Raw genomic sequence first — 12,626 nt, forward strand, 5'->3', positions numbered from 1 at the left:
CCTGAACTGTGGCTCAGCTTGAAGACTGCAGTACCATCCTCATTAAGGGTGAGAAGCTACAGGGCAACAGAATCATAGAGATGTACAGCATGGGAACAGACCTTTCCATCCAACTCGTCCATGCTGACCAGATAACCAAACCTAATCTCGTCCCATTTGACAGTATTTGGCCCAAATCCCTCTAAACCCTTCCTCTTCATATATCCATCAAGATGCCTTTTAAATGTTGTAATTGTACTAGCCTCTACTATGTACTCTGGCAGCTCATTCCATACACGCACCACCTGTTCTGTCTGGTCTAGTATGGCAAGGTTAAAAAGAAAACACTGCCTAGTCTAACCAGAAGACTCTCTGGTAGCTAACTAAGTATCGTTTATTAACAACTACTTACAGATTACAGACTTTGTGACAGAACCTTCAAAAGGGCTCTTGAGATGTCCCTACCTCGAGACCAGGATGTCTGCGTTCAAGTCCCATTTGCTCCAGAGGACTGTAGGAACATCTTCAAAAAGGTTGATTACAAAATATCTAGAGACCTGGAAGTAGGGACCAATCCTCAAGATCTGGAGATGTTCTACTCACAAGTCTAAATGACATCAGCAAAGTGGGTGGTGCTTATAGCTATTCTCAGTACTTTCAGACACATCTACCCCAGATATTGAATTCATTGAGAATGCATTGCCGGATAATTAACACATGAATTTCCTTTTTTTTCTTGAAAATACCAATTCTTCCTGGGCTGCGGTTTCATGAACTCTAACACAAGCCAATTGAGCTGAATGATTCTCAGAAATTCTCAAGAGAATTGCAAGGCTCGGTGACTCAGACAGGGAGATGTGTTCTCCCAGGACAGTAAAACCTGAATCTAGCCATGTGTGGTATGGCTCTCTATTCATTTGTACCATAATGGCAACATGGATGAGTTGGGCCGAAGGGCCTGTTTCCATGTTAGAGGACCCCATGATTCTATGTCAAGTGTGTGGTGCTGGAAAAGCAGAGCAGGTCAGGTAGCATCCAAGGAGCAGGCGAATCAGGAATTCCTGATAAAGAGCTCATGCCCGAAATGTTGATTCTTCTGCTCCTCAGATGCTGCCTGACCTGCTGTGCTTTTCCAGCACCACACATTCGACTCTGATCTCCAGCATCTGCAGTCCTCACATTTTATTCCATGAGTTGATGACACTCTTTGGGTGTCACTTGCCGGGCCAGTATCTGTTGCCCACTCCTAATTGCCCAGAGGGTTGTTAAATCCCAAGTCATTTTAGGAAAGAGTGACCATAATAATTTGATAGAAATCTATGTAATTTTTAAAGTGAGGTGATTCAATCAGAACGTGGTGTCCTAAATTTAACCAAAGGAAACTAGAAAGATATGAGATGTAAATAGGCTATGGTAGATTGGGAAACAACATTAAAATGTTTGGTTGTGGAAAGATGACGGCTGATGTTTAAAGAACTAATACACAGTTTGCAGGAAAGACAAACTAAAGCACGCTGAGATAAGTCTAGTAGGATTAGACAGAGTTAACATGGATTTATAAAATGAAACGCATGTTCAACATGTGTTTATAACGGATGTTTACTAGTCGATGCATTGATCACAAGAACAAGGAGGTTATGGTGGAACTGTGTAAGAAGTGGTGAAAGCCATGGCTGCTGCACTTTTTTCACTTACTCACAGGATGTGGGTATCTCTGGCTAGACCAGCATTTATTGCCCCGTGGCAGTTAAGAGAAAACCACATTGCTGTGGGTCTGGAGTCACATGTAGGCCAGACCAGGCAAAGATGGCAGATTTCCTTCCTTCAAAGGCATTGGCAAACCAGATGGGGCTTTTCACAGTCATCATTAGATTCTTAATTTCAAATATTTTACTGAATTTAAATTCCACCATTTGCCATGGCAAAGATTTGAACCCAGATCCCTAGAACATTAGCTGAGTTGTCTGGATTAATACTGGAGTGATAATACGCTAGGCCAACGCCCCCTTGTATCGCTTTGCTCCCTTACCTATGGAAAGATATACTTGTCATAAAGGAAGTGCAGCAACAATTCACCAGAACAAATTCTTGGGTGTTTGTCATACGAGAAAAGATTAAATAGTGTGTGCCAATAATCTCTGGAATTTAGAAGAATTCTAAACAGTACTGTAGAATGGTAATCTCACTCATAGTGCAAATATCTTACAAGGTCAATGCAGGAAGGAGATTCCCCAAACTAGGGGAAGTAGAGCTCCAGAACTACTTCACCCAGATGGTGATGAATCTTTGGAACCCTCTGGCCCTTAGGGCCATGGTGGTTCAGTTGTCGAGTGTCTTCAAGACCGAGTTTGATAAACCACATTAAAAGCATCAAGAGATACGGGGAGAGTGAAGGAAAATAGTATTGAGGTAAATGATTAGCCACAATCTGATTGAATGATGGAGTGATCTCAATGGGCTAAAGGGCTGCTCTGATTTCTTGTGTGGTAAATGTCAACATAGAACAGGAGATAATCCGGGCGGATATTATCCCTCAGTCATGACCGGGCCTACAGGTTGTTTGTCCCTTTGCTGGGGGATGGGATCAGGTTGGGTGAAGTGGGGGGGAGGGGGGAAATTGGGGGTTGGGGTGGGGTGGTGTCCCTGGCAATGGGAAGGAGCCATGGCTTCTTGACCACAGAAAGAATGGCAGAATCAGGAACAGAGACATTCCAGTGCCCAGTTCAGCCTGACACAACTATTAGTGTAACACTAAACTAACAGCACTGGCAGCAGACTGAGAACAGTTCACAGACTCTCAGTCAATAATGATGTGTTTCATGGCAAGGCAGTGAGGAGGAGAAAGTCAATGCATGAAACAAGCCTTTCTGACTTGTGCCACGTTGAAGAATGGATGTAGAAATCCAATAAATAATTTTTGGACAATGTGAGAAATTAATCTGGCTGGTGGCCCTTGGTCTTTTTTTCTCCCTCTCAAACTGACAGGCGACCGAAAGCAATTCTAAATCGGGTTGCAAATTGTAGGTTGGAAATGTGCATGCTCAGCTCTGGAAGGGTGCCCAGTCAAAAAGGAACACTGCGCATTCTTGCGCAGAGTTTGTCACCTAATTAAAGTGCTGTGGCCGCCACAAACCTCCATTATACTTTACCTCAGGTGGCCAGGCAACTCTCTCCCTCCCTCCCTCCAGCCCTGAATGTCAACAGTCAATAGTGCAGCACTAATCGGTTGAACATGGGCCATGTAACCCAGCACCGCCCTTGAGGGGCAGGGGATTACCATCTGAAATGTACCAACAAGCCTGGCAGGAGGGTTTTGTGAAATAAAAAGGAAGAAAGGCTGCCAAGAAAAGCAGAGAGCAGTTTAATGGCAGCAACTTGTCCACATGGTTGACAGACTTCGCCAGCTCAAATGAAACACACGTTCTGCAGGGTCATCTTACTGTCATTGGCTAATGGTTTATTGGATAGGAGAGCCAGAAGGGCCTCAGTTATATGGAGACGCTAGAGAATCTGGATTATTCCCCTCAGTGCGGAGGAGAAGAGGTGAAGGATTAATAAAGAAGTGCAAAATCTTTGATGGGATATATATAAACAAAACATTTCCATTGGCAGATTCAGTAGTAACTTCTGAAAGGCACACACCTGAAGGGGGAACAAACTTGAGCAAGGTTATGGGGAAAGCGTAATGGAGTGTGGCTAACTGGATAACCCATTCAAAGGGCTAGTAATGTTAGGCTGAATGGCCTCCATCTGTGGTGGAAGATTCTATATTGAAGATTGAAACTTAAGACACAGGGTGACAGTGGTTTGATATCTGACTTTTGTCAGTTCCGTCACTGAACTGAAGGTCCACAGGTACATCTTGGTCTAGCTGGTCTGTGTCAGCCTCTTGTCTCAACAGGAGAGATTGGGCTGTTGAGGGCGAAAAGAGGTCAGACTTTGATAACATCTCCACTTGTCCTCCATACAAAGGACTACCTCTCAGAGACCACAGGAAAAGCAGAGGTTCTAAGACGCTCTAACCTCAGGGTGAAGTGGCCCATCATCACCTGACAGTTGAGGCAGGTGCTGAGCAGCTGGCTCTGCCCTTCCAAATGGATGTCTTCAACAAAGTAAAAACAAGTGCAGTCCTTCTCATGCATAGTTATCCTTCAACCAGCGTCAGGAACAGAATTATCTTGGTCGTCATTTGAGGGATTTTGACTCAAAGAATTTAGAGTTGCCGATCATAAGTGGGTACAGTTCACAAAGCAAGGGATCAATTAGCTGTGATGGAAAATAAAGAAGATGGGAAAGGTGCTACACTAAGACAGATTTCTGTTTTCAATGTAGCATGGCCAGTGAATGGAGCTCTGTCCTGATCAAGGCCACGGTTGACCGAGTGGGGAAGCAAGGAGTCCAAGCAAAAGTGCAGTCACTCAGAATCAGGGGGAGAGTTTTCTGTTGGTTGGAGTCATACCTGACACATAGGAAGATGGTTGTTGTTGCTAGAAGCCAGTCATTGCACCTCTCTGCAGGAGTTCCTCATGGTAGTGTCTAAGGCTCAACCATCTTCAGCAGCTTCGTCAATGACCTTCCCTCCAGCATAAGGTCAGAGTGGAGATATTCACGGATGATTGCACAATGTTCAGCAACTCCTCAGATACTGAAACAGTTCACGTTCAAATACAGCAAGACCTGGACAATACCTAGGTCTGGGCTATTACAAATTAGTGATTAGCAAGCAAGGACTACCTCTAACAAATGATAATCTAGCCTTTGCCCCTTGACATTCAATGGCATTACCATCAGTGAATTCCCACTATTAAAATTCTGAAAGCTGACCATTGACCAGAAACTGAACTGGCCCAGTTCCATAAGAACTGTGGCAATAAGAACAGGTCAGAGACTAGGAATCCTGCAGTGAATAACTCACCTCCTGAATTCCCCAAGCCTGTCCACCATCTACAAGGCCCAAATCAGTCAGGGAATAAAAGCTTTTGGAGGGAAAGGCAGGAAAGTTCAGTTCAAGATGACCAGGTCAGACATAATCACATCGAATAGTGGTGTGGACTTGATGGACTGAAAGCCCTGGGCTGCTTCTCCATCTTATGGTCTTGTGGAGTGTGATGGAATACTCCCATTTCTCCGGATGGGCCCAGTTTCAACAACACTTCAGAAGCTTGGACGAAGCAGCCTGTTTGATTGTCTTCTCAGACCAGGCCTTCCGACCCATGATCACCACCATCCAGAAGAACAAGGGCAGCAGATACAGGGGAACACCATCACCACCTGCAAGTTCCCCTCCAAGCTGCTCACCATCCTGACTTGGAAATACGTCACCATTCCTTCACCATCAGTGGGTCAAAACTTTAGAAGCCTCTCCTCAGTGTCTTGCGTGTGTATAAAGGGTCTGCAACATTCCAAGAAGGAACCTCACCAACATCTTCTCAAGGGAAATTAGGAATGAGCAGTAAAAGCTGTCTCAGCCAGCAGTTCCCACATTCCACGAGCGAATAATAAAAAATAAAGCAATTCTTCTAAACTGTAATGAATAAAAGTATATTGTATTTAGCCATTTTGAACAAGTTCCCCCCACATCGGGGGGGAGCTGACCTGACAAGTTGGACGCACCTGTCAGTAGCTGACTCCCAGCACTGTGGGGAAGCAAGGCCTCAGATGGGGGCATTAATTGCACACTCGGGGCCTTACTTAGTGCCTGAAAGGTCATGCACAACTCTTCCTGTCTAGGGATTTTAAACAAGGGGGAATCTGAAAGGGAGCAGAGTCTCCACTCTCTCCAGTTGGGTGCCCCTTCCGAGTCCCAGCAGCCTGGGTGGACCGTCAGTATTACTTCCCACCTGGAACACCTCTTCCCGCAAAGTGTGCTAGAACTCTCTGCCGCAAATGTAGCCTGGGAGTCAGCGGAGGTTCTGAAAGCAGAGGTTTCCCAGGATATTCCACGGCATTGAGTCAAAGTGGCTGGACAAAGTGAAGGCACGGACCACCTGAGAAGGATGAGGAGCAGGTTTGAAGCAGTCAGTGCCCTCACTCCTGATGTTCCCTTCCTTTGGTTGTATAATCAGCCTCTTTGAAGTGACTGAAGCAATAAATAAGTGGAATTGCTGCACTTCCTGTAGCCCTGACTAAGTGTTTTGCCTGAAGGACCTGTGGCTACAAGGATCTTTCAAATGTGCAAGATTAAAAACAACATGATGTGGAATCAATGTTATCCTATTACCATGGCTCTCCCATGTAATTATCCACGCCAGGGTTTGGCCTTGCCTTCTGTCTAAATTGGCAGCAGCAGTGTTTTGTTTGTTCATTTTCAATTAAATTCAGCGGGAATGCGACAAGGACTAAGAAGTTGTTTCCATTTCTGTGTGAGGTTTTCACTTGAACACAGCAAAGTGTTTTAATGCTGAAAGCTAATCTGCTCTTGCCTTTCGTTTCCACTTAACGTCAAGAGGGAACATGACACATTCTCGGTGCTGCAGTCAGGTACTCGGGTTAATGGTGGAATCCTTCCAAGTTCTCATATAGTACAGTGCACTCCGACTCAATACAGATGGTGCAGCCCTCCAAAGTGAAGCACAGCGTGACCGTGTTAGCACATTTGTCACGGGAAATGAAGCCTGACCTGAGGAGCCCTTCCAGTGTGATCAAGGTGACCCAGAGTTCTGAACCCAGCTCAATTTCCAGGCTGAAAGTCCAACACAGCACACGCCAAACTGCAGCGGCGGAGGCCCCCACTTGATCTCTTTGATCCCGAGCGCTCGCATCGATCCATCCCAGCATTCTGCTGTCTCGTAGGCTCCCTCAGTGTGGCCCCCGTCATTACTGCATTCTGTGCAAAGGAAGGCAATGCCCAAGTTCCTGTCCTCAACGTACTGTTCGCCATTCCCTGTCACTAGTTCCAGGCTCCCAAGCCAGCAATAGGCCAGGAACTCGGTAAATCCCACACCCCTATGTCACAACTCCATCATTGTTGCTGGGTTAAAATCGAGGAAATGGCAAAATGCAGCTCAGGAGGAGGCCGTTCAACCCCTCTCACCAGTGCCCACTCTTTGACAAGGGCTGTGTAGTTAGTCCCACACCCTTACACTTTCCCAGTGGAACAGAAAATTCCTCTTCAAGTCTTTGTCCAGTTTCCTTTGGAAGGGTTAAACTGAGCTGCAATGCTCCAAAACACAGAGTACGTTCTCTGCCTCTGGATTCTTATGCATCCCTGAGTCTAACTGCTTCGCCACTAAAGGTCCTACTTTCACTTACTGAGGCTCCAATTCGCTGAAATTCACACCCTACACCACCCCATTCCCCACTCCCCCACAACAAACTGACCTCACCTTCTGTGTTTAACAGCTTCTCTCACTAAGCTACATCTTCAATTGAACTTTGGATCATCTGACCATTACATCCTTACATGTCACAGTTATTTGATCATTCCACCGTGTACCAACTTGGGCTGTTCTGTTATGTTAGTGTAAGCTGTTGTTCAGACTGTTTTCACCACTGTTCCAAGCAATGCATCTTAGGCCAGACCCACACACTGAGGAAACAGATGTTTCACTCAAACAAAAACAGCAATTCCTGGAAAAGCACAGCAGGTCTGGCAGCTTTTGTGAACAGAAATCAGTGCCTCTTCCTCAGAACTGCAATAGGTCCCTCATGTCCCTTTGTGTAGCTCTCCTCAAATGACTCTTTGGTGCTCTGTCGAAGGACAGCGGAGGAGTTCTCTCTCCTGGACAGTAACTATTGTTCAATCAAGAACTGGTTAATCTGATCATTTATTGTGTTGCTATTTGGACACTCCTGGGCTCAATTTGGCTGCTCTGTTTCATCTGACACAATGTCAAACCCAAATAATTGACAAGACTTCGCAACGTGCAGAGGATGGTACACAAGGTGGGCTCTGGCCTGGGAGACAAGTCCCGGAAGTGAATCCCAGAGGCAAGCCCAGGCTGGAGGCCAGCACATGGAGGCAGCAAGGCCTTGTGTTCTGAAACCCGGTAGGCACGGACACAGTGGAGAGGACTATAACTCGAGTACTTCTTAAAGATACTTTTATTCTTATTGTGGACTTTGAGTTAGTCAAGTACAGGTAGTTCTGCTATAATGCCATGGCTGTGTTCTTGTGCACTTAAAGCATTAGTGGTGCAATCATGTTACATACAGATCTTAGAAGGTCGCACTTTATGAACAGTGTCCCCAATTTGTCAACTGTGTTACAGCAAATTCACGTTAATGAAACGCACGTTATGGCAGAACCACCTCTACTTTTTAAAAAAATGTTGTTTTCCTGTTCTAAACTTTCTTTTTTACTCTTTCAATTCTGGAACAAACACTTAAAGTGCCCAGTATCTAAGATGGCGCTAAAGCGGTGACATTGCAAACTTTTCACTGCACTCATTTGAGTGCACGTCACAATAATGGCCATTCTATTCTTACAAAAAGGTAGTTAATGTTTTTCTTAGTATTCCAAGGCAATGTTAGCTCCTTGTGTAGAGACAAGGGTGGGAGGCAGAACAGGGAGAACCCCAGACTGAGAAACACAAAGACACCGACAGAGCCGCGAATCAGAGAACAGCTGCCTGTAACATGGACAGATCCATCCTCCAGCAATCTGGTACCTCATTGGTTGTGTCCTAAGAGCTGTCTTAAGGCCTTCGACAACCGTGTTTCTCATCTCCATTTCCTCCTCGTCGAAGGCAAAAACCGTCTGCATCTGTGAAAGAAACCAGATTCATTCAGCAGTCTGTCCCGGACAACGCTCCCTCCAAAACCATGCCCACAAATAATTCAGCACAGCACTGCCGTAGACACTGGGTCAACAGTGCACTGGCAATTGCTGTGGTGAACGGGAGAAAGGCCCTTATGGATGGGCATTGCAAGGGATCTGCAGTGAGACAGGGAAAGAATCACTGCATTCTCATTGGATTTCCAAAGCAGCAACAGGAAAAGGGAAGGGTCTGGGAAAGAAATGCCAGAGATTCTGACCACAACATCCAAAATCCTTGCCAACCAAGGTGGAGTGCAGAACAGTTCACAGCTGAGGGACAGAAAGGAAGGGCTAGTGGGTGTAAAGGTGGGGAGAAAAAAGGGACGTGGGGAGCACATAGTTAGATTTGATTCTAAATTAGACGTGTTGGGGGAACGGGAAGCTAACTTGGATCAGCATGGAAGTGGGCAACACCAAAACTGCCAAGAGATTGAGGGATTGGTTGATTGATGGGTTTATTGAAAGATCTCACAAAAAGTGAGAGGCACAAGGTATTGCTTTAAAACCCAGTCCTGTTTGAATAAGCAGAGGGGTTGGCAGCAACAGCTTGCATTTGTATAGCCACCTTTATGCAGCAAAGTACCCCAAGGCACTTCAGAGAGACAATGGCCAAATAAAATGTGGTACCCTCAGTGAGAGTTTGGTGTTAGATGGGGTTGGGACGGGGTCCTGGAATGCACTGATAGTGGTCTACACACTGCTTCCCAGGCCTGATGAGGCCTGATAACTGGGGAGGCTGGACTCCATGACAAACAGCTATGTGCCCCACCATTGCAAGTTGCCACCAAAATAAGGGGAGCAACTCCTCCTCCAAGAAAGGTAGGCTACAGTGATGTGTAAAACACACCCAGAGAAAGTGTTACGCCTCACTGCAGAAAGATTTGAATGCATCGAGTCCCTACAGTGTGGAAGTAGGCCATTCAGCCCATCAAAACCACCCTACGGGAGGAAACTGGAGCAAACCCACAGAGAATGTGCAAACTCCACACAAACAGTCACTCGAGGCTGGAATCGAACCTGGGTCCCTGATGCTGTGAGGCAACAGTCTAACCACTGAGCCACTGAGCCTTGCATGAAGCTGCAGTGTGGACAGAGGCTTGACCATGATAAATTCTATAAAGCATTCACAAGTGCCGTGTGGGTTGACCCACGTTACCTACAACAGCAGGCTTCCTCCACTCTCAGTGCTCAGGGCCTCCCCAGCCTGTGGAACACACTCGTCATGTTTAACTCAGCCATGAGCCACTAATCCCAGATGCAATGCGGGGTCAGGAAAGAAAATCTGATTGCAAAGTCAGGAATCCCAATCTCAAATCCCCTTCCCCTGTCTCCGTTACTTCATCCAGCCCTCGAACTCTCTGCACCTTGGGGGAGGTGATGACCGAGTGGTATCATCGCTAGTCTCAGGTTACATTTCAGTAATCTGCGTTCGAATCCCACCACAGCAGACAGTGAAGTCAATGGAAGTCTGGAACTAAGAGTCTGACGCATGCAGACCATTGGTGATTTGAGGGGAAAAAAACCTACCTGTTCCCCTACAGGGATGGAAACTGCCATCCTCACCTGGTCTGGACTATATGTGACTCCAGACCCACAGAAATGTGTTTGACATTTCACAGCCCCCTGGGCAATTAGGGATGGGCAATAAATACTGCTCCAGCCATTCCTGCGAATGGATAGAAACTCTCATCGAAATCAGGCCTTTTCAGAATCCCGGATCTTAATCATTCCATCATCAAAGATCTCAAAAAGCTCTGGAATTCTGTATCTCTCTCCTCTTCGGCCGTGTGCCGCAGAGGGTCTGGAGATTGCAGCTTTGAGCACTGCCCACTGGGATGCAGATCACTTAGACTTCTCTGGTGAATCTTTAAATGGGTTGGTGCTGGTAGGCTGGATGGACTGTCTATACTACACTAGGAGCACTGGATGAGCACAGAACATAGAAATAGAACATTACAGCGCAGTACAAGCCCTTCGGCCTCGATGTTGCCCCAAACTGTGAAACCAATCTAAAGCCCATCTAACCTACACTATTCCATATGTCTATCCAATGACCATTTAAATGCCCTTAAAGTCGGCGAGTCTACTACTGTTGCAGGCAGTGCGTTCCACACCCCTACTACTCTCTGAGTGAAGAAGGTAATGCTACTGCTGGAAGTGGGCTCAGGATTTTTTCATATGTCGTGGGCTGCAGTTTCTCAAAACAGCAGATTTGTGGAGGATTAAAATAGATGCAAGATGGGAAACAGGAATAAGCAAAGGAATATTTACTGGTTCCCCACGCACAGTGGCTTCACTGAACTTTTCATGTGTGTTCAAGGCAGTGAGTTGCTGGAAGAAAACAGTCAACTTTCCAGTTTGTTGGATAAACAGGAATTGTAGGAAGTAATGGATGGAAATCAGGGCAGCAGACTTGCTCCATCTGGATGTTAACAGCAGGGGGGATTAACAACAATCGCACATGGTCCCCTTCCTGAGAGAACATGGAGCAGCGATATTTTTTGAAAGGAATGATTTATCTGGAGACTCATTGCTCACCCACAGCTGTGATCTTTGCAGTTTGAGGGCATTAAGTGTGCAACCCTTTGCTCAGCCTGTCCTGGGTAAAGGACATCAATTATTAAACACACTTTTTTTACACACCTGCTGGTGTGTCTTCTGCTTTTGTTGCAGATTTGCAGCTTGTTATTTAGTCGAGACAAGGTAGATGAAAAGCATTCCCTGGTGTGGGAAGGCTCCAAAGCAATAGGGCAGAACCTCAAATTTAGACAGCGACCAATTGGTGGTGGTGGAGGGGAGGAGGTGGGGGGGCGCATTTCAGAAAATATTTCTTCGTTACTGAAATCGGTAGGGCCCCAAACCAGCTGTTGAGACTGGGGAAAGGTGAGGTCAATGGATTTGGAGTAAGCGATGGTGTTAGGGTTACGATCCCAAAGAGACCCAAGGGACAAATACAGGGGCAGGAAAAGATGGACCCACTGGCCTCCTTCTCTGCCATAACACTTGTGTGATTCCAGGAAATCAGACATGAGCACATTGACAGGCGAAAGGGACTTGACTGCCTGAATGTCCCACTTCTGTTCTGAAAGAAGTTTAAATTACAAGTCAGATCAGAAGGGGTCAGCTGAGACAATATATGCAACCCCACACACAGGTACACACATACAGACACACACAGATACAACACAGATATATATACACACACACATACACATACACACACAGGGTACACATATACAGACACACACAGATATAACACAGATATATATACACACACATACACATGCAGGTATACACATATCGACACACAGATACAACACAGATATATACACGCACACACACACTCACACACACACAGGTATACACACAGGTACACCCCCCCACACACACACAGGTACACATACAGACACACAGATACACACACACACGCGCGTACACACACACAGATACACACCCCCCCCACACACACGCAGACAAACACACATACAGATACACACACACACGTACACGCAGAGGTACACCCACACACACAGGTACACACACACAGACACAGACAAGCACACAATGGTACACACACAGACACACACACATGTACACACACAGATACAGACCCATACACAGACACAGTCATGTGCATGCACGCACACACACACAGACACACAGGCATACACTCAGACACACACCCACTCAGACACACACCCACACATAGACACACACACCCACACACACAGATACAGATTCAGACACTGACACAGACACACACACACAGAGATATACACACACAGACACAAACCCACACACACAAACACACATAGATACACACTGTGACACACATACACAGATACATGCACACAGACACACACACAAACACACAGACACACACACACAA

At 46.1% G+C, this 12,626-nt stretch overlaps 1 protein-coding gene across 4 annotated transcripts in view; it reads right to left on the minus strand.

Annotated features, from left to right (window-relative positions):
* daam2 (dishevelled associated activator of morphogenesis 2) overlaps positions 1-12,626 on the minus strand; it is a 312,353-nt gene that overhangs the window by 128,999 nt on the left and 170,728 nt on the right. For all 4 annotated transcript variants that reach the window (XM_060849181.1, XM_060849197.1, XM_060849203.1 and 1 more), the window contains exon 5: positions 8,589-8,683. In XM_060849181.1, the coding sequence (XP_060705164.1) occupies positions 8,589-8,683 (95 nt within the window). The remainder of the gene's footprint in view (positions 1-8,588; positions 8,684-12,626) is intronic.

Source organism: Hemiscyllium ocellatum, chromosome 3, assembly GCF_020745735.1.
Source record: "Hemiscyllium ocellatum isolate sHemOce1 chromosome 3, sHemOce1.pat.X.cur, whole genome shotgun sequence".
NCBI classification, from domain to species: domain Eukaryota; kingdom Metazoa; phylum Chordata; class Chondrichthyes; order Orectolobiformes; family Hemiscylliidae; genus Hemiscyllium; species Hemiscyllium ocellatum.